At 38.0% G+C, this 26,538-nt stretch overlaps 3 protein-coding genes across 4 annotated transcripts; all 3 read right to left on the bottom strand.

The window, feature by feature from the left end:
- Window positions 1-73: 73 nt before the first annotated feature.
- On the bottom strand, window positions 74-2,426 carry LOC124167495 (uridine diphosphate glucose pyrophosphatase NUDT14-like). 2 transcript variants are annotated; one of them, XM_046545419.1, is made up of 7 exons: window positions 2,319-2,426; window positions 2,119-2,228; window positions 1,839-1,882; window positions 1,705-1,769; window positions 1,363-1,570; window positions 834-910; window positions 74-754 (listed from the first exon to the last, which is right to left on the bottom strand). In XM_046545419.1, exons 2-7 carry the CDS (start codon window positions 2,197-2,199, stop codon window positions 600-602), a joined length of 630 nt encoding a protein of 209 aa, XP_046401375.1. In that variant the 5' UTR covers window positions 2,200-2,228; window positions 2,319-2,426; the 3' UTR covers window positions 74-599. The 2 variants fall into 2 exon arrangements, with proteins under 2 accessions (XP_046401375.1, XP_046401376.1); XM_046545420.1 differs by lacking the exons at window positions 2,119-2,228; window positions 2,319-2,426 and adding an exon at window positions 2,029-2,064.
- Window positions 2,427-2,681: 255 nt separating this feature from the next.
- LOC124167496 (CCHC-type zinc finger nucleic acid binding protein-like) lies at window positions 2,682-3,702 on the bottom strand. The gene has a single exon (XM_046545421.1). It carries the CDS (start codon window positions 3,529-3,531, stop codon window positions 3,190-3,192), a length of 342 nt encoding a protein of 113 aa, XP_046401377.1. The 5' UTR covers window positions 3,532-3,702; the 3' UTR covers window positions 2,682-3,189.
- A 514-nt stretch (window positions 3,703-4,216) lies between these two features.
- LOC124167494 lies at window positions 4,217-6,586 on the bottom strand. Its single transcript, XM_046545418.1, has 2 exons — window positions 6,457-6,586; window positions 4,217-6,371 (listed from the first exon to the last, which is right to left on the bottom strand). The coding sequence occupies exon 2, from the start codon at window positions 6,350-6,352 to the stop codon at window positions 4,301-4,303; it is 2,052 nt and encodes a 683-aa protein (XP_046401374.1). The 5' UTR covers window positions 6,353-6,371; window positions 6,457-6,586; the 3' UTR covers window positions 4,217-4,300.
- Window positions 6,587-26,538: the final 19,952 nt, after the last annotated feature.

Raw genomic sequence — 26,538 nt, 5'->3', positions numbered from 1 at the left:
ACGTTGCCCCATCACAGTTGATGGTTATGGCTTAAAATTGAAGGAATACACAACCAAATTGATCGGCAGAACATGTTTTCTAACTTATATTTAATGATACATCTGGTATGGTACACAACATGAGATGAATGCATACATTTTAAAACAGACCAACAAGAAAAAGCTTAAGTCACTGGTTGAGCATTAAAGAGCACAACTAGCAAGATACTCCAGCCACTTAACATGTAGGGAGCCAGGGATAAGTATGACAATCCTTTTCTATGTTACATGTGCGACTATAAAGACTTCCAAATGATTACTTATTATGCCAGAAGAAATTATGAGACAGTTACCCACACCTATGCCAGTGATTAACAAGGAAATGTGTGAAGCGTAGTTATAAAAGATAACCATTACCCGCAGCACTTAAAATTCTGCGAACCTTACCCTTTGAAATTGGAGATGAATGCTAAATTCAAACACATAAATACTCTAAACAACATCAGCTACCATATGCATGTGCACCATAAGTACCACAGAAAATCGCCCTTTTGCAATGCATTAAACGGAAGATGCTAAATGCGACCACGAATCGGGGACAAACACTGATTTTCAACAGTTTATTCAAATGGACCCTTGTTGTGCAAGAACCATGTCAAGGCAAATAGAAAACCACCAGGACTTAAGACTTCAGGTCCATCAAGAAGTTTCTTTACGTCTGGAATCGTCATTTCAACCACCTCAATAAATTCTCCTTCTTCGATATTTCCACCACCTTAAATCAGAAAAATATTCAAGAAACATCGAAATATGCCACAACGAACGATTTGCAATGTGTAATCACAGAGCGTTACCTTGACTAACTCTCATATCATCGGTAACTTCCACATAGAAAACAGTCTGCTTATCTCCACTAATACCCACACTAGACCTAAACGTGTTAAAATAGATGGATAAAATTAAAAACATCCTATTTTGAAATTAAGAGCTCACTTTTCAAGTAACACAAATGACGGATAACTACCATCACCAACAGGTTGCCCTGCGAGGAGCGACAAAAATAAATTACTGCATGCTAGGAAGTAAATCCATCTAGTATCACATTAATAATACACAAGAATATCTGAGCATAGAATATGTAAGAACTTCGAAAGTTGACTTCCACAAGGACATTTTTTTACTCGTCCCACATGTGGAAATTATTGCAATTGTCCTTTTTTAGCCACAGTAAACACGCCTTTAACGGAAATGCAGTTCTAGAAACTTGGAACTATGTTTTTTGAAACTTGGAACTTAAATTTTTATTATTATTACAGCGGCTATCAATGCTTAACACAAACTCGAATCACTCGTCTAAGAACTATGAATGAAAATGGTACATACCGGTATTGGATAACACGTTGCAAATTTGTAACAGGAACTCTGTAACCACATTCCTCCAAAACTTCGTCCTGAGCTATTTCCTCTAGAGATTTGTTCTTATCGACTATACCTGCACACAATTCAAGCGTCAATCCTGTTTTCGGATCGTATTTGCTAATATCTATGTTCCCCTTGGAATCACATGCCGGAATTGCTCCATAGAATACAGCTGTAAATTGAAAGCATAGTAAATTACAAAATGCTCAGAACACTGCTAGAATTTCCAAAATACAACGCGAGCTGCAAGCTAGTACATTAAGATAAAATAACTAACGTTCAATGCGAATACTAAGATTTCCTTACCCGGTCTAAATTGTTTCACCAAAACTACGACTTTTCTGGTTATGTTGTAAATTAATATCGCCACGCTAGAATAATAATTATGCGTCATTAACATTAAAATTAACCGAAAACTAGAGCATTTGTGCGAAACGTACCTGTCGTGTATTTTCAGCAGATCCCACTTTTTTCGCACGCCATGCTGCGAAGTGAAAATATTTTACCAAACGTTGTCATCAATTGAACTCAAAAAATTACCATGTAAGACTAATGACGATTACAGCAAAAACGCACGATATTGCTAGCCTGGTTAAGGTTAAGTTTTGACCTATTAATCCTACGACATACCCTTTGAAAACATACCACCATGTCGTAGCCATTACATGCAACTTATATATAAACACTTATTAACAAAATCACAATCATCCTTCCCCTTACCAAAGTATAATGCATTTCCATAGGTTTTACGAAATTAGATTTCGTCAAATCCTGGACATGCACGTCTTGCACGAAACTCATTTTCAAACCTCACCAACTTTCACCTAAGACTGAAAAAGGTATGAAACCACCACCGATTATGGTTTATAAGAAAACTTCAACGATGGAGAACTATTTAGAACAAAATGCGCGTCACAGACCGCACTCCCATGAGAGATATCAGCGTTATCGAGTTACTGAAAACATGTGGTCGTCCGACATCTTGAATTTAAGTAAACGTGTTTCGCAAATTCTGCGACTACCCGTACGTTATTACCCGCCTTAGTCGTGCCATTTCAAAGACTAGGGAAAGTTAAATATGCAGTTATTGGGCAAAACTTGATGAAATCCGGTTACTCACCTCTTAGTAACGCCTCCTCGGGCAGGCCGTCGTCCAAATTGCAGTTGCGGGTAAATGCTTACTTTCGCGTCCCTTACCGAATTACTACAACCCATAAGACAAGAACTTCATTGGGATTACCAGCGCAATAGGCCTACAAGGAAAATAATTTCAAAACCATAAATCATTTTCAACATGTAGATTTTTATTCAATATTACACATTTCCATACTGATACTTATCATTCATTTTGTTACACTTTTTTAAGGACCTTTAGTCAAGGAGTCAGTCAAAAAAAGAGTGGCTCAGAACTTACCCTTGCTTCTGACCACATTATGCAAGGTACTATGGATCATATTTGCAATACAAAGCAAACCTAATAGTGCTGCCCTTGACTATCCAACCACAACCGATTTACAATAATAGCAAGGACAAAGACAAAACGACTTCTTAGATGAATCACAGTATACAGCTCGATTACACAAAACAGTACATCTTTTTGAAATAAAAACTTGTCTTCCAGTCCAGAGGTTATCAATCTTCATTTTTTTTATTGCTGTAGGCCAAAAATTTCATGTTACAGTGGGTTCCTGGTACCTTAATAAAGAGTCCTTCCTTCACGTTACACCAGTACACGTAATAAATTCAGTACCAGAGAACAGCTCTTAATACAACAGCAAAGATACGATGTGGTTACTTGCGGTCATCTCTCTCACAATCACGGCTTATGTGACCACTTTTGCCGCACTGATAGCAGGTCTTGGAATTATCTGGACAGTCTCGGGCCAGATGACCAGTCTTGTTGCAGTTGTAACAGGATGGCTCGTCTGGACTCTGCTGACAATCACGAGCGATGTGACCCACGCCATTGCAGCGGTAGCACCTCTCCTGATCTTCTTTGCACTCGCGTGCGAAGTGCCCAAAGCGATTACATTTGTAACACTTTTCACGACCACGTCCGTAGCCACCACCCTGAGGACACTCACGGGCAAAGTGACCTGAGCGGTTGCACTTATAGCAAACACTTGAACTCATTGCAAATGAGTACCCGGCAACCACACACTGTATACGGCAAGGAGTCGAGATTCACACAGGTAATATGGCGACAACGCCTTCGAATGGCTGATGCTCGTCACGTGGACACGTGGTGTATTGCACACGGCCCTCCAAAAATCCCCGGTTTCAATTTAAAATTTAACTTTATGAATAAGATATGTATTCAGTCCCTGATACATTTGGTAATTTATAGCAAAATCAAAAATTATCAACAATATCTGAACTTCGACTGTCAAATAAATAAATAGTAAAAAAACTTTTGGCGGGGTTACTATGACATCGAAAGCCAAAACGGCTTGCAAAGCTCTCTATCGCGCCTCAATTACTTAGGTATTTCCTCAATAGATGGCACCACCAACGACATTTCGGATATGAACGCGTCGATCAATATAATGTAACTGTGGTTGACGATTATAAATTCGCATAAATAAACCAAAAAATAATATGTATTAATTCATAATAAATATAAATATGCTAAATTAAATATTTTAAACTTTATATCTTTATAATATAAATGGACGTATAATTCAGGAATATGATATCCACATGAGTGCGAATTTCAAACCGCTTTAAAAAATGTACCATTACATTTTCGTATTTCGTAATGAAAAGAAGACCAAAATTCCATAAATAATTGTCACTATTATTAGAATAGAACAATATATTTATCATCATTTATTTATTTCGCGAGGTTAATGAAATAAACGCTATTTTTATTATTTGGATCGGCATAATCAAGTAAATCTGTTCAAAAAACTAGCTTCCTGGCAGTTTTCCGATATTGACTCACTGCTGTGTCCGGATTCTCCTCCCAAGAAATAAGTTTTGGTGTGTCACCTTGAGAGGGAATATTTTGCAAATTTTCATTTTTTGCATTGCGTTTCTTAGGATCCTGATCTTTCGAAGCACATTGATTTCCTCTATCGTCCATTTTCATTTGATTAACCTTTCCAATCAATGCATTTTCATTTCCTGATCCACCAATCACATTAGCAGAAATTCCTCCTTCCCCTTCATTTCTCGAAGATGTCAATTCACCACAAATATTAGATGCGTTCTCTTGTATAAACTGGGATTCTGTCAACTTCACTGGTACACATGGGTCCCCTTTCAATCTGGGCGTGGTGAACGCAATTTCTAGATCCGATGGATTCGATTCTAAGTCCTGTTCTTTTCTGTTTAGCCTCATAAACAGGCCATTTTGGTTCCTTCTGTCTTTTGATTTGTCTCCTAACGCTGCAGGATTCACGGAAATCATATAAGAGCCGCCGCACATTTTAAAATGCAAGGAAGGCTGATCATCCCCTTCTGCGACTGTATTTGATCGAGACTGAGTTGATAGGGCCCGCGAAGGTTCGTCTGCTTTATCGACTGGTTGATCTAAGACATCTGTCTTCATTTCTCTTTTGCTTGGGCTTTTACGGGTGAAATCCCCTTTGCCACCTTCTGGATCAAGTCTCGAGCTATTGAGAATCTCTGCAATGTTTCTGGGTACAGAACCTGGCTTCCAGTGAGGATCTTTCTTTGATTTTTCCGGCCACGTCCAACCACTTCGTTTTGGCAATTTTTTTGGCTTTTTGACGCACTCTTTATGTCCGACATTTACCCCTGGTGCTTCGAAGTTCTTCGTCTTTGCTTTTCCTTTTGCTTTTGGTTTCCTCCGTCGCTTAGGCCCAGCTATCATCGTTGGTGCCCTCTTCACTTTTAGCTCTTGAGCTGCATATCCTTCGTCGCAGTAATCGAACATAGGTGCTATGTAGCTCTTTGACTCATCGGACGATTGGTAATTCAATTTTTCTTCTCCGATAATCTTCCTGAAATCAACTGACTCACATGATGCTTTCTTATTCAATGAAAACGCCCTGCTAGAATCAAATGAACTGTAAAGTCCTTTCTCCTGATCTCTACAGGACGAGCGGTAACTCTGACGTGGAAAATCTTTTGTAAAGAGGTCATCTGAGTTATTCAAATCATCACTGTAGTTTTTTGTGAGACACGATTTAAAACCAGAATCCTCATTCCCCTTCTCGCATCTATATAAATCCTTATCATAGTTAAATGTGGAAGCCCTTGGAAGGTACTTTGATTGGTAACCACCCGTGTCTCCCCACGATTGGTCGTCATCTGCGCATTCGTCATTCTCAGTATCTTCACTTTCAGCAGCCTTCTTCGCTTTACCGCATTTGAAACACTTGTTACGTTCGTTTTCATTTTGAACTTTGAATAGTATGTTATCCATTCCACTTAAAAGCTTGAATTCGGATAAAATACATTTTCCGTAGAAAGACAATCTCATGTACAGCTTAATGACTCCAACTTGAAGCTGTTTGCTGTCGCACAGAGGGTAGCACCCTTTGCAGGACGTTTCAGAGTTATTCGAGTCTTCTTTGAGGCAAGTACACAATTCTTCGATCATTTCCTCGTCAAACTCTATTTCTCCTCGAGCTAAAACTTCCGGAGTTGGGGAATCACAGTATTTTGCGCTGACGGTAACACATATGGGATTACTTTGAATAACCTCCAAAAATTTACAAGGGTTTGCGGTAAAGAGGCAAGATTTGCCTGAGTGAAATTGTACCGTAACATCTTTGGTGCTCGGGCAAAGTATTTCTTCCGTTTTCTCCTCATTTTCTTGTGTTATTTCAAATGAAAACGTATTGCAAAGTTGAAAGCTTATTGTCCATGGCGGATCTTCTTGTTGATCGTCGCATTCCTCATCATGGTCTAGTCGTAACGTGGCACTTTCGATAACAGTTTCCAATAAAAATAATTGATCATCTACATCACCTTCTAAGCCCATAACAGACGGCTTGTTGTCTCTGTATAAATATTGAATAGGTTATTAGTACCCTGAGAATACAGGAACTAGACGCAGCAAGCATAAAGAACAATCTATTCGCTCACCTGAGAAAATCAGCGGTATTTTCACTGTGAATTTTGTTAAAAGACTATTTGAATTTATTTATGAATGACGTTCATTCGTTTTCAGTTGTTTATAAACTTTTTCCAATACAATCGAGTTTGATATGTTAATTTATATCGGATCGCACCATTGTTGTTGTCGGATGAGAAGAATGGAGGAATAATGTAAATGCCATATGTCTATATCTATTTTTACACGCAATATTTGATGAGTGTGGAGAAAATAAAGTTAATAATTAATTTACTAGTATAAATTGAAAGAACTAATATCAGTGATGCAAGTAGGGGACAAAAAGTAAGCAGGAGCACTGAAAGGTAAGGGAAGATATGGACCAATGGACCGCATCGGCTTATCTTTAGCATTATTATGCATCAGGTTGTGGACCCTCAATCGCCTCAACGAACCCTACATGGCAAGTATTCATGTAATTATTAATTTAGTATTATTAGCTATGTAACAAAAGGAAAATATTATGAGAACAATTGGCAGGTTATTATTATCAATGGTTTCACGGCAAAGAGGAGAAAAAAGTGTTGGTGTGACAAAAATTCGTCAAATGATTTTTCTGATATATTATAAATGATCTAATGAGACAATGTCGCATAAAAACTGCTGCGTTTTGGAGCAGGTAGCTCTCCGCGGCGCTCACGAATGGGCTGTCAATCCTTCGCCTTCTTGTACCCCAGACAAAAATCTTTTCTTCGCTCGAATATCCGCACCATGTGAATGTTTTCTCTATTCCTGAGCAAAGAGAAGCGTCTTATTATCATGTGTGGTGATAGACATCCTGGAAGGATAATAGGATTAAAAATATTTACACAACTGTTTGGTCTTTGTGACTTCCAATTATATTTAACACAATTTGTTTTCATCTTACTTTTACCTAAAAATACAGGCACGGTATGCTATCATCGGTAGGGCTAGCAACACACCAAAAATACAGGCACAAGGGTGACAATACATTTTTTGGGGCATGGGTCCCCTTTTCCCCGGACTTCTTCATGTAAAAATTTCTTCGAAACAATTTCGGCATTTGGACATTCTGCACTGCGAGCAGTAGGGATGTACCCCGTAACTGAAGATTTAATTTAAACTTCAGTTACGGGGTACATCCCTACTGCTCACAGTAAAGTCAGGTAAGTGAAGAGTAAAAAAAGTAAAGAGTCAAGTAAAGTGAATAAGATTGTTGTGAAAAATGATTCACAATTAATTATTCTTTATTAATAAAAATACATATTTTACTCCACGAAGAAATTTTGATTGAAAGGATTTCGTCATACGTATTATACATAAATGAATTCATGAGCCGCACATATTTTAAAATGCGAAAATAATTTTGGCGAAATATAATATTATACATTTATTAAAAAAAATATCATGCAAAGTGAATAAGGAATGTTGACCAATTAAAAATATCAAAGACACTCGACTAAGAAATAATCAATTACTTGTTAGTTGCATCATAACAAACGACTTTCAAAACTGAGCTTTTAAATTTTTAATAAAAATATTAATTTCTCAACTCTCACATGAAAATTTCCGGAATTCCCTCTTTCATTATGTAAATTTGGAAGTCAAGATATCCGTCTGGGCTTAGGACTCCAATATTGAAGTGATTGAAAAACTGTTGTCACTTCTCAAAGCCTTTGCCCGAAAATTAAGTTTCTGGGTGTGGTTCGTTTGGAGAGGATGTGTCACATTTCGGGGTTGGGTCATTTGGATAGGATTGCAGTTAATTTGGAGAAGTTACACTGAAGACGGTATTTGAAATATATTTCGAAAGGGATTCCAACACCAAAACCCGCTGCCACGGCCGTGTTACCATCAGGCCCGCGCTGGACCATGGCCAACTCTAATACGGACCCCTTCTTGGTTGGTGGACAGCCATGGCCAGAGGGCGTCAGGACCTTAAAGGGGGTGGACAACCGGAATGATTCAGAATGAATCACATGAATTTAAATTATTGTTTTGTTTACTCAAGACGGTGTTAATTATGCTGTTAAAGGATACATAATTGAAATGAAGTTAGCTGATCTATGCTGGGGTATTCTGACCGTAAAATTTGTCAGTTTCGGATCAGGGGGGCGCCAAAGATTTCCAGGCTGGAGGGCCCTCCGGGATACGTCCCGGTGTCCCAGCGGCCCAGCACGGGCATGACCACCTATTCCCAGGCAATCCCATTCACTTCCCGAATTCTTTCCATCACCGTAGAGTGGCCTCTGTTCAAGACTTGGTGGCAGAGACTTCCTGGGTGGATTTCAGCCCAATTTCTGCTTTGATTTGGCGAGAGTGTAATTTTACAAAGTCTTCTCTAGGTATTTAGTCGATCGAGTCTTCTTTGTGGATACTGACGCTTTATGTAGCGTCGTCAGCAAAGAGCGGGGTGTTGACATCGCTGAGTTTTCCTTCATTCTTCCCGCTCACCACTCAAAAGTTTTTTCTTTGGTTTTACCAACCTACAAATTTCAACAGTGGTGTGAATCGGAAAAATAATTTGATCATATGCCTCGTATAAACAGCAGTAATATTATAATTAGAGAATTAAACCTTTTTTAATCTGTTGCTTCAATAACCTGATATAAAACAGAAAAGCTGGTTCTATGATACTTTAGCAGACGATGCGGGTTACAAATCTGTTTGTGTGGCAATATTGTTTATCATGGTGGTATGGCGGTATGGCGGTCACGTTAAGGGGCGCGTTCCGAAATTCACTGGCAGTACTGCCAGTGCTGCCAAACCGTTCCGAAATCAACTGGCAGTACGGTGCAGTAACGGATGACGTCAGTCGTTTGATGACGTTCCCTACGGTGGACTCTACTGCGGCTACTGCAAGCCGAGAGCAGCAGTAGCGGCAGTAAAGCAGACGATTGGCGGTAAAATTTTAACTTGGCGGTGTGTTTTCGTATAGTCATTGCGCGCGCGAGAAGATGCAAATTATAATAAATGCCTGAGTTATCTCTTCACAGCCACTAAAGAATAAGTGGAAAGGGTAATAAAATGTTTTATGCATGTATAATATCTACTTCTAGTGACTGAAAAGCTCGAATATCTGCTTATTAAAAGTTGGGTTCGTGAAGTGTTCAGCAACCGAAAAAGATGATTTTTTGGGGGCTGATGGTAAATCAGGCTGCTTTGCCGTCTTCTCTTTGAATTATTGGTCCAGTCAAAGTTAATTGTATTCCATCGTTTCTGGATACATTCTATTTACAGTGGAAAATAGAAATATAACGATGTTGTCTTACTTTTGACGAAGATAATTCAGGTCTTAAATTACCCAAGTAATCTTTAAAGCCTAATGGAATATGATTTTTGTGAAAAAGTGTTAAAATGACGGTAAATCGTGACTCTATTTGGCATTATTCTTGCTGACAATTCCTAAAAAATTGCCCGAGAATGAAGGTGCTATACTCTCAAGAAAAGCCTCTTGCCGTGGGCAGGAGCAGCGGCAGTAAGCAGACGGAAGCCGATGTTCACCTGTTTTTGGAACACTGCAATTGCCTTGTAAAACACATACAATACAAATAGTACGCTAAACGTGGTATAGTACGCAAGTAAATGAAATATAATGGACATAATTCAGAATATATTCAAGTAAACTGAGAGAAATAACTTCCACTCATAAATATATATTGGATGTGAAAATGGCCAGTGTTGTGCGCGAATGAATTTCTGTATGCCTGTATGAAATATTTGGTTTGCTAATTTCGTGTGATTAACCGATGGTGTCTTGAATAATGTCTCGTTAACTCCAGTTGTAGATAAGAAGTAATCCCCGAAAACTTCAACGCAAGAAACTATAATTAAAATTACGTTTTCCACGCATGTATGTGTATCATGTGTTACAGAAATGTATGCATAAACTTTCTTAATTTCTATCATCAATGAGATGCAACTTCCTTATTCTATGCCATACGGTTTAATGTGTATTCTAGGTAGTGGCACACGCAATTTTAACTGTACGTTGGAAATTCGTCTCCCTTGGCATTCTTCTACCTTACAACTGTACCCATGCATGTTTTCGTCTGCTTAAGTGTCAGCATACTCGCTTATTTTGCGTTAGTCCATGAAGTACGAAATATAATGTGTAGTAAAGCGTATATTGCCTTTAAATTTTCTTCAATCATGAATATTGAGGAACAGCTAATTAAATCCTGCATCGGTGCCTTGTAAATTGTTCTTGATAATGTTTACGCACTGAAAACCTAACAATGGAAGGCATTTTTCAACCTGAGATTGAAGTACTTTTAATTTTAAAGGTCTTAGGTGACTCTCCTCGATTGCAATGGATATTTTAAAATATTTCTTTAGGCTACAATACATCAATGTCGAAGTTTCATGCTTACAACTTATATATTGAATTTACTTTGAAAGTGGCATTTGCACGATTCATTATTTCCCGCGAAATTATCACGGCAGCTACTGTTGACCGTTCCGAAATCACTGCCTTGCTTACAGTGGCAGTACTGTTTTCCGTTCCGTTTTGCAGCAGCAGTAGCAGTACTGCCAGTGAATTACGGAACGCGCCCAAGATAACCACGATAACCACTACCTAATCTTCGACCACTACTGTGAAGTAGCACGTTGCATGTTTCTAAGTCATCGGTGGGACACAGGGCTAAAAGTTTACAATGGCGTTATTTTATAATGGTGTAAGAAGGAAATGTTTTATGCGCCAAAGCAGGTACGCATCAGTTCCATAAGATTGAACTCATCTTTATTAGTCACCGTGGTCAATAGTGTATGAATGGCCATGCCTCAAGTGAATATAAACTTGGCTGTTCCTAACCTTGGCTGTGTTGTTTCTTGGCCTCCTTATTGGATCTTTTCTGAATTAAATATACCATACTCCCACATATATTATTTATCAGTATGTACGTTTCAATGAAAACTTCTTAATAGTTTATGTGTTTCACAGCTGCAAGTCCGAGGAATGTCGTCATGATGATATCGCCTTCTTCCTACAATGTCCTCTGAAGTAATCACTGATTTTACCGTTTTCAATCAATTTTCAGTGCATAACACTATATGGTAGCTTGTCGTATTGACTCGTAATGAGAGAAATGAAAGGTCGTTTATGTTCCTTTTAAACCTCAACCGATCGTGCCGCGCATTTTTTCATGTTACCAGCTTATTTCATGGAATGTTCAGGTCATTGTTGTGTGTTTTGTATTTATAAAATACTGTTTCGTATTCGGAAATTATTATTCGTCGTTTTCTAAAGGTTTTTTGAATGGACTCGCTGCAAATTTCCGTGATGCTGCGCCTTTCATGGGACATTGAAAGCCGGAGTGGTAAGGTAGTGGCTTCTCATATAGTCTAATTTTCATCTGTCGATATTGAATCATTCGTCGTTTTTTTTGTCAGGGCAGTAAGGCATTATATTTCAATTTGTATGTCCTTCATCAAATTTGAAAATATTCGATTGTAGTCCACAAAGTTGTATGATATATTATTCTGTGATTATGTTACCTTAATATTTATTATTCAAGTTGAACCACATCTCTGAAATAATGCTTTCATTTGCAATTGCGGTCGGTAGGGGCCTGAAATTTTTAAATTTATGGGACAAATTTGACTTTTCGTTTTTTAATGTTAAAGAGATTTTTAAGAAAACTTCGCACAGACCAGAAATATTCATTTCAAACTGTCACTCAAAATTTTTTAGAAGATTTTTGTTGGTCTGCCTTGATAGACTACACTACAATGCCTTTTGGTCACCAGAGGTATATTACTACCCTTCAATGATTTGTTTCCTTGGCTCTTTAAAAAAATGTTCCCAAAAAGATCATGGCTCTAACGTGATACAAAAGAAAGAGAAGGAGTAGTGAAAACCCGAGTGGTTTATATAGCGTAGCTGGGCATAAAGGAGGACACCTGGGTAGTTTAACTGGCGAGAGCACTCAAATGGAAAATCAAGGATATGGGTTCGAATCCTGGTCAAGGCGAATGAGTTTTTCTCTGTGGAATTTTGGCACAATTTGACATAGCTTGCATATTGAAATTTCCCCTTTGGCTTTTCATATTTCATGTGACAAATTTCAGTGTTGATTCATGTGACATCCTTTAGTAGTAAGCCCTAATTGCAAATTTCTGTCCATCTTATGTAGTTAAGGTTATTAGGTGGTACCAGGGGTGGATGCAGGATTTTTTTCTGGACGGGGTCACAAGGGTCTGATAAATCTTCTCATATTTGAGATTAAAAACAAAATACAACAATTACTGTAGAAATAATCTTTTTATTTTGACATGAAAGTTATTTAATTAAATTATTGAGGCTCTCAATCCACAAAATAAGACGAACATAATGATAACCATATTAAAAATCTTAGTCTATTTTTTAAGTGTCTGGGGGTAATGTGCCCCCATGCCCACCTTGAATCCCCTATATGGATGGTACGGTGTGGTGTATCAGGGTATTTTATAACTTTGGAACCTAGATTTTCAGGCCATTGATTGTGAATAGCTTTCATCTCAGTTGAATGAACTGTCATCATTGCCCGCTCAGTTGCGTCTTTGTTGGTACCAGCTTTTCATTTGCGATGACTTTTTGCACTTTCATAGTCTTTAAGTTTTGGGTTGGCCCTTCCCATATTTGATTTGCAGGTGGCAGATAACAGTCTGTTCTTTCTGCCCCTTTGATGTCTCTCAACCATGTAGTTCTCTGCACCTGACTGCCTAGATCTAGCTCCTTGCGTCACCCCACCGTTGCGCAGAAGGGCAGCAATATTTGTGGCACAGTTGTATTGGGAGATAATGTTGTTTTGTTAGGGCTCATGAGATTTTTTTGGATGTTCTGGATGTACGCAGATGAGGGCACAGATCTTCTTTTTAACTGTCTCTGGTTATGCTGTTCAGGGGTGCAGCTAGGAATTAAGGCTGGGGGGTTTAGGTGCAACTAATACTGGGGTATGTGAGGGTATGGTTTACCCACCAGGATAAGCGGTAGGTGCAAGATTAATAAATTGCGGAATTTGAGATAAATGGTTCAAAACAGTGAGTTCTACGGCTTTCTGAAATATATTTTATGAATTCTCACACTATTATATTAGTAATATCAGTTCAATAAAGTAAAATGGATTAAACTTAAAAATTTCTCTGAGTTCTGAGTCTATCCCCTAAAACCCTCCCTCTCTGCACCACTGCCCCTGTTGGCCTTACTTGGGTCATCTCTTTTGTTCTCTTCTGTGTTGATAGCTTTCCAGAGATTCTATATCAATATTCAATACTCTTGGGATGAGCCCGTAAACACTTCAACTTGTAAGCTAAGCTCGGCATGGGATTAGGTATTGAGATTAGGTATCATAAGATCAATCAAATCCACTGTTTTGGTAGATGTTCTTCGTGGGCTACACTATGGAGAATTCTACTCTCACATAGCTAACAGTATCCTTTGTTGGAGTTCATTGCCATTGAAATTCTGTCTATATTTTTCATGCTCCTGTTATTGCAAAATTAAACTTACCTGATTATGTGAGAAACAATGATGTTCAGAAATACTCAATAAGGCAGAGTGATCTCATGGGATAAAGACATGGGTTTTATGTATGGTTAACAAGTGCATTTTATGGGCCCTCAGCTCCATAGCAAACTCCCATCTGAGCTTAGGCACATTAAAATATGGCTTCATTTAAGAGTAATCTAGTTAGTCATTTGGAATTGAAAGTTTTTAACGCAATTGTGGGGTATTTTAGTGATATCTGATATGTCTTGTGTCCATTTTATGGTCATATTCTGTATTTTTACTCTTATATTATGGACATGTCTCATACCAAGTGAAACATGTATCGACATGGTCTTTGGACAAATAAAGCAAAAATGATTAGCTCTATGGTATTGATAAGGAAATTCTTTTTCGTGCCTGTGAGGATGAGATGATGATGTTTTTAATGGATTCTTGGTCAAAGACGGAGAAGTGATGTTAAAATACTGTTCTGAAGATGGCTCTCTAATGAAGCAGAGTCGGCATGAGGTATCTGTGATGGTCATCTTCCTGAACAATATTCCAATGTTCTTGAAGGTGAGCAAGTCAGAATATTGCTGTATTCTGTTTCTCTCAATCTCCATGGTGAATTTTGTGCCTTTTATGTGGCTATACAGGTACCATAAGATGCTGTTGAGTTCGTAATTGCATGAGGGCGTGTAACAAGTGTTTCCGAGGTATTGTTTAAGCATTAATTCTCATGGCTACTTCAAATTGTTCCATGAAAAGATTAGCCATGATGGGTGATAATCGTGAGCCCATTGCTGCTCCTTGTCCTATTTTAATAGAATTAAAAATTGAGATTAAGTATCATAGGCTGGCTTCATTAATAGGAAAGCCAGTTAATTAAGGAGTCAGGGTCAGAACTGGGCTGTGGTCCGTCTTGCAGATCAAGTATTTTTTTAATCTGGAACTTCATGGACCTTGGATAGTCTAGGAATGAGAAAGCTGAATCATCTGCATCAAACTTAATTGTATTTGCATTATCTGAATTTTGTTTTTTTTTTGCATTGTATATAGCAATTGGAACCACTGGGTGGCTACAGGCTTTTTTAAATTCAAATGAAAGCTCTTGTGTACTTACCTTTTGGGGTAAATTACTGGTTAGTCTCGTATGAAACATTGGTTAAGCAAAAGATATTTCAATATAGTGTGTGAGAGGGGCCCATGATAATAATACCTGGAAGTTATTTATTCCATTGGTGAATGAATTATCACTACTTTGATTCTTTTTAAAATTGCCCGATTTTTCATAATAAAAAAAACTATGGCTCTGGTGGAAGTTCCTGATTAATGTTTTCCGATTATGAGCAAATTTTGGATCTGAGACCCTGGTCTTTGTCCACAACTTTCAATAGTTAAGGAAAAGTGCCCCTGTGCCAGTTGTCTCTTGAGGGGATGCATGATGGTCAGTCATGGAAAAAAATCTCCTGAACCATGAAGGACAGGGGTGGTTTGGCCAGGTCGGCAATCGCCAAGGGCCCCACAATGCCTGTGTCTATCGTGAAGCATGTATGAAAAGTATAATAAAGAAGACTCTGATTACTCGAAGTAAAGGTTTCTTGCAATTATAAAATTCTGTGTTTTCATGAGTTGCATTATTTACAACATTATCAGTGTAAAAGATTATATAAAGAATAAGGTGTCAGAAGGTAAAAGAACCTGATGCTTTTTTTTATAAGGGTTATTGGAAAAAGTTATTTTTTTTAGATTTCAGTGCAGTTTCAAGGAACACATTCACTAAATTAATAATAGAACCATTATACATTATTAAATGTTATAAGCTGTGAAATTTCACTTCTAATGTTTGCTATCTTTGCACTAACTTTTACCTAGTTATTAAGAGTGGCAGCGCGTGCATATATGCATGTTAGCAAGTGCACACCCAAAGATGAATGAATTATAAAAGATAACTATCCCTTTACAATGAGAAGGATAAAAATCCTCTCTGCTTAAGGATGTGATACGAAGCTCCGAACGCTACAGCTATCTCCTTGGCAAATTCACCGCTCTGCAAGTGTAGGACAGTAGGATCCTGTGCGCAGGTAGTGTAGCTGCCGGCTACACTACCTGCGCACAGGATCCTACTGCCTGTAAAAAAAGCAAGACACCAGAGTTTGAGGAGCTTCATTGTCTAAACGAGGCAATCAATTTCAATGCAACAAAAAGCATATAAAAGAGAATTTATTTCTACGTTGGATCATTTACTTTTTTCAACAAATTTTTTGCGCCATAGTATTTCCTGTACTTCATTTTTACTAAAAAAAATACCAGTTTTTTGTGCGTAAAATCAAGTTGGTCAGCTTTGAGCGCTTGGTATTTTCGTAGTTTTCGTTCCAGTAACTTGGAATTTTGCCATATGAAAGCCAGATCTATTTTTAACAGTTTTTAGAAAACAAATTGTTTACTCCACAAAAATTGGCGGATTTGTTTTAAACAATGCAAATCTCTGCTAACTTCAAAACCAATGGGCATATTGAAAATTGAGCTTGAAATTATTTACATGCCTGAGGACTTCCGCAAAGTCTCCAGTGTCGTTGCCCTACTAGGATGCATTGTTGAAAACAACATTCAAAACACATTCAGTGAAACAACTACACTACTGAAAATTCTTGCGACAATTCCGATGACAGCTAGTGAAGCAGAGAGGAGTTTTTCTACCCTTAAACGTGGTAAAACGTTCTTATGTAGCCAGATGGACGAGGGCAGTCTCACTGCTTCGGTGATTTTGTCAATTGAAAAAAGTCCCAGGATGGTATCGAAGGTTTCAATGACAAGGTGATAGACAAGTTTGTTCAGAAGAAGGAAAGGAGAATGAATTTTACCTATCGTCACTTGTAAAGGTGTGGTTAGAATAACTGTTTTCATTAGCATGCTTACATTATTTCAGTTTTAAAGGTAGAATGTATCAGTGGTATGTCTTGCATGCTGTGTATTCCATTACGACTAAATGTGATGCTCATGGATTATAATTAACATAATATAAATTAATCATCTTGAATCTGCTCTAATGCACACCCTGAATAAATTATCACCCGCCACCACTGGCCAGAATGGAGTCAAAATCCATTTCCAATCATACAAATTCCTAAAATTTTCCGGGGGTGGATCCCTGAATCCCCTGGTAAGGAGTGTCCCATCATGAGCCCCTGTCAAGAGCCCCCAATCACCCAGACCACCCCTGAGGAAGGACATTTGAGTTTTTAGGCTACTGAGCAGACAACTACGCTATTGAGGTTCCTTGATTCCCAAGCAATTTTACAGATAGATTGCAACACAAGGGAGAATGAAGTCTCTAAAATCCACAAGCACATGAGGACATTAAAATGCACAGTTGCACATGGCAGTAACTGTGATGTACAGTTGAGGACCTCAAATCCAAAAAAGCTTGGGACCGAAGGGCTTCTGAATTTCTGGTCTTCATAGTATATTTAGTAAATTAATTAATTTTTACATGTGCTCAGGCTCTTGTACTTGATATCTGATATCCATATGTGTCCCTGACAAGGTTCTTAGCGTATGTCCATATTATGTGCTGAATTCCTACTCATCCCAGAACAAGGCTTGGAGAGTGGTGCCACGAGGTGGCAAGTCAAAACACTATGCAGAGGAATTTTCAAATATTCTGGATTTCGGGTTTCCGGATTCCGTATTTGAGGTCCTCAACTGTATTTTAAATGAAAATTCACGCACTTGTACCTTTGAAACTTGGGGGCCTTGCTTGGATATTGGTTTTGGGCTTGGGCAAGTTTATTTTGAAGTAATGATGTTGTGTGGGGTGTAGGTGGGAGTAGCCATTCTTGCTGGGGAGTTAACTTAATTACATGTGTTCGCTGCCAACCAATACCACCTTTGCTGCTTCCTCTGTTATGTTTGCTCACTTTTATCTTTAATTCACTTCTCATTGAATTTTTAGATTTGATATTGGAATAAGTTACACCCTCAATTAGATGGGTTAGACAAGTTGGATTAGTTGTCCGTCAAGCAAGAATAAATTGTAGACAAAATTAGTGTGTTGGTAATTACATTTGCCTTAGTGTGAAGTACTTTACCTTCCCATCCGCAACCCTACCTCCCACAGGCACTCACCCCTTGCGTGCTTGTGTTCTCTGGATTTGGGGGCCACAAAGTTTTTACCTGACTGTAATAGTCGTGGGAAATAATTCCATCAAGCCACGGGCAAATGGTTCTCCAGACCACTGCACAGACCCGTGGTGACTTGTCAGGTGGCAATATCGCATTTATACCGTATGGCATAGCCAATAGGGTAGTTCCCTTCATCAAAGAAAACAAAAGGCATTGATTGCGTTTCCTTACCCACCATTAGTGTATTCATAATATACAAATTATTTGGTTTTAGAAATCCCTGTTTAGACGAATGTTAATGGTCAATTTTAACCTCATTTGCAAAAAGGCCAGATTGGCACCCATGCGATGCCACTTCGCTTGACATCACAGGGACCTAGTTTCTATACGAGTAGATAGGAGTTGTACATACATCGTCTGAGATCAAGGTTCTTAGAGAAAGAACAGTCTAAGAACCTTGGTCTGAGATAACCAATGCATGCATGAGGCACAGAGCTCAGGGAAACATGTCTTAATAATCACCTATTAAAATTGCCTATGGTCAGAAAGTTTCCTTCGTTTGATAAGGTATTAATAATCCATATTTAAGCCAAGTGCTACCTGCTAACAGGGTACTCTGCTACCTGCTGGCAGCCTGCATCGTATCAGCGCACTAAGCCTCGCCCAAGGTCAGTGCACACTGCGACATCTGGAACCAGAATAACGTCATAAGGGCTTTTCCCAGCATTTATACTTAGCCGTCACGTTTTCGTGAGCTTGAAAATTTTCACTTTTCATTTAATTGCAAAAAATAGATGTAGACATTTAAAAATCTAAAAGCATGAAATATGCACTCCAGGAGTAGTAATCTTTCAATTTAGGCAATTAAAAAAAATAGAAAACGATCCTATTGGTGGCATTCTGACGTACCTAATAAGATAAGGCTAACTTTAACCAAGTTATTTATGTGCCTATTCAGTATTTGGAACTGATTATCGAGAGGCATTGTATCCTTGCTATTGTCCCTTAGTAATAATATTATTTATTCATCTTGTCATGTTTACATGTTATCATATAGTGAATGTAAAGGTTTGGAGTTTACTAATCACCCGTGTGACGTATGTGAGGTGTACCGAATTTTTGAAACTGATGGTTAGCCTCTGTGAATTTCTCTTCTGCCTGCCGTTCTCAAAAAAACTTAGTAAAAATATTAGTTTTCAACTCATTTATCATATCAACAAATCATATCACCTTTGTTAACTGCAGAAGATTGCATATATCAGTCTACACCAGAATTTCTGTAGCTGGGATTGACTGAATATTCCCATTAGATTGCCTGCCTGGTCTATAGCTATATTTTGAGTCATGGGTGAATGGATTTGACCATAGTGACTGAAAAAGCATGCTGAGATTCTCAATATTCTGTGTTAGGATTACAAAAAATATGATTGTTTCCATCTTCCTGATTGATAGTTCATATATGAGATTATAAAAAAATTGTTTCATACTTTCATTAGGTATGTTTGTTATTAAATGGGGGGGTTAGAATGGTTGAGGTGTACAGATATGGAGGCTCTTTAGATAGTGAGAACCATTTAGAAATAATAAAAGAGACTCGATGGATTTGCTGTATTTGCATTACTTCATGCTTACGAGATTGCTTTTCAGCATTTTTTTCTTATATTTGTCTTGCATTTTGGGGCGTTAGAGGGGCAGAGGTGTCATTTGGAGGGCTCTATGTCAAATAAATTTCAGGAAGTTGTGAACTCTGACTTGCCCTAAACACCTTCACTACGATAGGAAACAAACTATTTTATTCTAGCAAACAAAATTCTGCTGCCAATCCAATGCTTACTACTCATTGCATTTCAAGTAATTGTTTTTTTTTTTTAATTTTCAAGGAATGAATATTGCTTGCATTGAAATCTGGGCTCTACAGTGAAATAAATCCCTTCCAGAACTTTCGCGATGCTCATGAGTTCATGCTCGGCTCATGTTCGTGTCCTCACTGGTTTTACCCAGTAGTGTGGCTCGTAGCAGAACTCTAGGCACTATAGGTTAGCTTGGAGGTGTGTGCCAACAGTAAAATTTCTATGGTGGTGGTACATATCTTGATGTATTTTTTGCTGTGTTGGGATCGTGCCAGTGTATATTTTTTAGTCATTTTATGGTCATGATGCTAACATGTTGTCTATATACTTAAAATCTCCTTGATTTTAATTGCAATTACTCATTTAGTAACTTATACTGCATTCCTTTGAGGAAATGATGTTGCAATTGATACTGATTGTTAGAGATGTGCACCTGTCTGAATTTGGAGAAGTTGTTTTTTCATCTGCGGCCACAGTTTTACATTGTGAGTTGGGAAGCAAGTTTTTTTTTTGTTGTTGGTAAAAATGTCACTGTCCCATCTGTGGCCACGTTTTGGGATGTAGAGATTTTGGTGACTTTCAATGTGGAGAGACTGATGATGGATTTGGAGTTATTTTCTATCCTATTCTCTACTCCATTCACTGTAATCCCCCTCATATAGGATCGCTTAATGCGTAGGATCAGGTGGAATGAGGAGACTTTGTTTCCTTGATTGATTCGATATTTTGGTGAGTTGAGTGGCAAATAAAGACATGAACATCATGCAGATGAGATGTAGTTGGAAATTAGGGTAATACCCTTTTGGGAGGCAAGGATTTTAGGGAATTTGGATTTGATTGAGCATTGAACTCACACTCCATATTGTGCATCCAATTTTCTTTATTTTATGCATAATTTTTTTTCCTAATTAGCAATAAATATCTGTGACGGTTCCCAAACTTTCAGACCAATATTACAATTTCCTCACTTTAGAGATGTTTACTAATGGACTAGGCGCCAAAGCATGGATTACATAAGAATGGTTGTGCTTTGCACTACCGCTACCCACCAAATTCTATTTATGAATTAAAGATTTGAGGGCATTAAGTGGATCTGTATTTATAGCACCTAGGTGATTATGGTTTTGTACCCCATACAATAAATAAATATCTGCTCTTGAAAGGTTCTTTGAGGCCTTAGATAAGGTATTGGAATTTTCATGTAGTACCTAAAACCAGCAATTTAAAATGAGACCTGGAAATGATATGCTAAACTATTGCGTGATATCACCCGTGACTTCTACCTTCTGAGGTGAAATATTCAGTATGTCAACTGTTGTGGTAGTTGAAAGTGTATTATCACAGAATCTGACTGATATTTGTCGTGATTGACGTTAGTGGTGAGCTAAGACAGAGCATTTGCGATTGACTCACCCAAGTGAATGGTGAACAGTGATCATCACTGAAATAACCGACTTGGCACATCACTATGTGTACACTACTTAATCCTTTGGATGATAATCCTTGAAATTGACTCATGTGGGTGATGGGCTTTTCTCATATTTTCTCCTTACATTGTCCTTGAGGCAGTGGCGGATACAGATGGGGGGCGCAGGGGGTGCGCGCCCCTCCCTTGCGGGTCTGGCCGTATCGACAAACATTGCAGAACCACAATTGTGACTTTTTTATATCATAAGATGGCATTGTCTTAAATATGTGTATAATTACTTTAATTAAAATATTATTTTACTCTACCTGTGACATGATTATTTTTCATCACGATAAAAGTGAAGGCAACTCAATATATCTTTTGCGCCCCCCCCTTGAGTGTTTTCTGTATCTGCCACTGCCTTGAGGTACAAACTTATTATTATTATTATTACATAAATTTTTACAAGTCGACCATGAAGTCGGGTGGTGACATAAAGTCAGGAAGTACATTAAGACAAAAATGTAAAATGCTAAGTACCAGCTTGGTTGATTGGTTACATCAGACACAAAAATATACATAAACCAAAATACAAAACAAAATGCTAAGTACGAAGAAATTTTTAAGAGCTCTCAAAATACCATTTTTTTACACAATACATGTCCCCATGTACATCTCAGGGAAAAATTTTTGCTTTGCAACTGCTTTGGAACCCTATTGAAACTGCTTTGGAACACCAAAATCTGCATTGGAACTGCTTTGAAACTCATTTTCACTCATTTGTACCAAAAATTAGAAATATGAAGACGTTTGTAACTCATTTGTGATCCCCTTTGGAACTCCTTTGTACAGAGTGTGTTCGTTTGGAACTACTTTTGAACGATTCGGCAGGATTTCCAGACGTCATCATTCGTATTGTAACTGCTGTGTACGGAGAAATGTCATTTGGAACTCCCTTTGAACGAGATGACAGGATTTCCCTGCGTCATCATTCGTATTGTAACTGTTGTGTACTGAGAAGATTCATGTATAACGGCTTTCCATACGTTTGTAATTCTTTGTGAACAAATCCATGCGATTTATATACGTCATCATTTGTTTTGGAACTGTCTTCTACGCGCCAACATACCATGGCCAGGTTCAGTCTGATACGTTTGGTCGAGAAAACGAAAATTCTTTAATGTATGCAATAAAAATGCATTAGTGGTTTAATAAGAAATAATCGCAAGTCAGTTAATAGAAACGGAACTCCCAAATAATCACTCGAATTAGTTTAAAAATTATTCTATTTTCCTTGTGGCTTAAATCGTATCTTTGGGTCCGATTTGAAATGCGACAAGATTATCTTCACTACGTACCGAGAATTTTGGTTGAGTATAATAAAGGTATTCAATAACAAATTCATAGCGCTCGCGTTTTTTTGCGTTTCCAAGTATATTATTATCGTAAAAATTCAATGTCTATACTTTCAAAGTATAATTCGCAATTATAAATATTGCGATTTTTACGGCATATTTGCAACCTTTTCTTTCATTGCTTTCGTTCTTTGATATTACCGGAAAAGTAGTATTTTGCATAGATTAATATACATAAAACCATAGAGTAAGTATATAATATGCTTACTCTATGATAAAACATACCGATGTATTGTCTTCGCGATCCCTTGGAAATGGTTTATGTCCATATTTGGATCCGTATTTAAGGGCTGAATTTTTTCGCCATGAATCCCTCCTTCGAAAATATATTTCAATGTCGAGGTTGACAAGTTCGATTACCCGGAAAGGCCTTTTTTCGCATTTCCCATTGCATTTTCAGATATTTAACATGACGGTTTTCAAGAAAAAATATCCAGAAACGAAGGCATTTCACTCAAAAATGGACACTGAATGATCCACACCAACCACGTAAGATCGGAATTAAGCTCTCGATAAGGACTTTCTTGACCACCAAAGTGACTTACTCCTCACTCCGCAATATGAAAACATAAAACTTGTGCTCAGCTTGTCGAGCTTGAAGGTCTTTCGTTTATGACTAATGCTTTGCAAAGCATTGGAGCTATAGTGAAATGGCGGCACTGCCGCACTTCAATTCCTAATATTCATCTTGCCTAAATATCCGAAACAGACTAAAATAAACTTCAAGAAATTTGAGTACGCCATCTTGAACTGCTACAAAGCAGGTGGCATGGTGTACAAATGAGTTCCAAATGGGTGTCCAAGTGGTATAAATCAGTTTCATAACGGATGAACGAGTGGTACAAACGAGTTCCAAATTTAAATCCAAATGAGTACCATAGCAGTTTCCAATGGAAATCCAAGGCAGTTCAAAATATGTTACAAATGAGTTGATGACATGGTAGGACGCTATGACGTCATGAACTGCTGTGTACCGTGTTTCAATTCCACAGTAGTTCAAAAGCACATACAAATCAGTGGTACAAAGCAGAAAGATGACACTTCCAAATGACTTACACAGCAGAAATTTTTCCCTGAGATAGCACCAAATCAGCATTATGCATTAAGTAATGAAAAGTATCATTGGCTTCACTTCAATATGCAGTGACATTCTTATGGCTGTTGAGAACTTGGAATCTTAAATGATCCCTTCATGTGTTTCCTTTGTTTCTTGGACACTCAAAAAAAATCTGATGTTTGAATACGAGTATATATACATATATAATTAGTTACAGCATTTTTCTCCATGTATATTTTATTATTTGTTCCCAGGTTAATTGCTATCACTTTTATTCAGTACACTGCTAATCTTAATATGCCCTCATATGCCTAGTGTTAAATATGGTGCTCATTAAATTGAATTCAATATTTTCAGGTGTAACCTTGTGAAAGATGAATATGAAATAATGATATATGTATTATCAGATACCTACTGACTTTGAAAACCTTGCTTGTGGTAGCTCTATGTATCCCAGTGATGGGAACAGTCTCTTCCTATTCTTCCAAATTCAACCCTGGGGTATTTGTCATACTCATAATGCACTGATCCACGCACCCTAATTCCTTCCCTAATTGTGGACCCCCTTTGAAACTCAAGGGAAAAACATCTTCAGATTCTCAGAGAAGTCCCAGCTGCTGCAGCATAATCTCGCAAAGTCAAAAGACTTCCAAGAGGGTGATTTCCAGTTAATTTTTTTATTGCCTAAATTGAAAGATTATTGCTCCTGGAGTATGTAATCCACCCTTTCAGATTTTATAAATAACGATATCTATTTTTTGCGATTAAATGAAAAGTGAAAATTTTCAAGTGTACGAAAATGCGACGGCTAAGTATGGATCCTGGGAAAAGCCTGTGTGATGTCATTCTGGTTCCGGCTTCCGCTGTGTAAGGCCACCATGGTGCAAGACTATGAGTGCTGCTACGATGCAGGCTGCTAGCAGGTAGCGCTTGGCTTAAATAAGTATTGTTGATACCCTATTAATTATGCCTAAATACTTAGGCAATTTTAATAGGTGATTATTAAGAAATGTTTCTCTAAATTCTGTGCCTAGTGCATACATTGGTAATCTCAGATGTTGTACAAATCTTATCTACTCATATAGAATCTAGGTCCCTCTGACATCACGTGGAGTGGCATCGCGTGAGCACCAATCTGGCCTTTTTCAAATGAGGTTAAAATTGGCCATTAACATTCGTCTAAACTGGGATTTCTAAAACAAAATAATTTTTATATTATGAATACACTAATGGTGGGTAACGAATCGCAATCAATGCCTTTCGTTTTCTTTGATGAGGGAAACTATACCCTATTCCAAGTGACTACTTTTTGAAGTTGGATAGATAGAAAATGGGAAATGAATGTGGTAATTTTAACCAGTAGGAAGCAATATCTCTAATAGGCCTAGGGCTGGTTATTGGCCCTGGATCTGCCAAGTTGTAAGTACATAAGGTGAGAAATCGTGAATCATGGGCTTCGCCCCCTGAAATAAGGGAAGTAAAGAAGAAGTAAATATTCATATCTGAGATTATCAGAGTCATGCATGTGGGAATTGCATCGACATATGACATGACAACCCATCACATTTGTTGTTACTATTGTATATAAATGTTAAATATCATGTCATGTCATTTTGGATGACTCAACCTATCCTTAAATTGGTCTTGTGTCCCCTATGCCATTATCTATTCATCATATCTTGTAATTTCTAAGGATTCTTTTTGCCCAAAAATATATTGTGATAGAGACAACCAAGAAAATATCAAGGACTGAAATTGTGTAACTGAATTTGATGAATATTCATGAATTGTCCCAACAGCTGATGTTGCCTTAGAACTCTGCATCCTCAGGGGTGAATGTGACGAAGCCACCCAGTCTTCTTTCCCAAAAATGAGGATCCACGTATGCCAATGAGGAGTTACAGTGTGTGACAAAGAGTAATTCTTCATTAGGTTGCCCTTTTGCTGGTGGTTTTTGTGGTAACAAAAAACTTTTTGGGTTATTTATCCGTGTCAATGATCGAGTGGTCCCAGCGTTTCCCAACTGGGGCTCGTTGCTTCCTGAAGAGAATGAAATTTAAAGAAATCTGTATGGTTCCCTTGAAAAAGTGACCAATATGGGTCAGGAATCATTGGAGCCTCCCAGACATTGACATGGCAAATGAGCCCAAAAAGTTAATTACCATGTGACTAAGAGATTCAGCTGAATGGTACAAATTTTTTTGTGTCTACCATGACTATTAGTTTTCAATTAGTATGTTACATCACTCTTCAAATTTTAACAGTGTCTCCCATGATAAAAAGTTTTTAAGGTACTTCTCAGGTTGTACACTAGGCTGGCAATTGGCATACTGGCCGGTGATTCAGTTTTTCAATTCCATTGCTATTCTCAGCAGAACTGTGACTTCTCAGCTCACTGCTGCCTGGAACACCAAAAACAAATGACAGGCAATGGTGCAACATCAGAAATAAACTTGAGGGCTGCAGAGAAATAATGTATGGTCATTATTAAAACACTGACTCCTGCAAAAAGTTCTTCGTTTTCATGTGAAACTCGGAAGCCTTCGACAAGTGCATCTTCGTGATCCTGTATGCCATTCCCCTGCTGTTGATGAGGGCACTGTACGCGTGCATTTCTTGGGGCCTTTGGGCCATGACCACCTCGAGGAGGAGGGCCCACCACAGGCAGAAGAGAAAGCCCCGACACAGGAGGGCCAATGGAGAACAACACAGTACACTCCAAAGGAGCCTAACTGTTACACATTCTGCTTTTGGGGCGTTGAATCCA

This window comes from Ischnura elegans, chromosome 11, assembly GCF_921293095.1.
Source record: "Ischnura elegans chromosome 11, ioIscEleg1.1, whole genome shotgun sequence".
Lineage (NCBI taxonomy): Eukaryota > Metazoa > Arthropoda > Insecta > Odonata > Coenagrionidae > Ischnura > Ischnura elegans.
The sequence above is the reverse complement of the archived record's forward strand: the minus strand, read 5'-3'. Positions and strand labels throughout refer to the sequence as shown.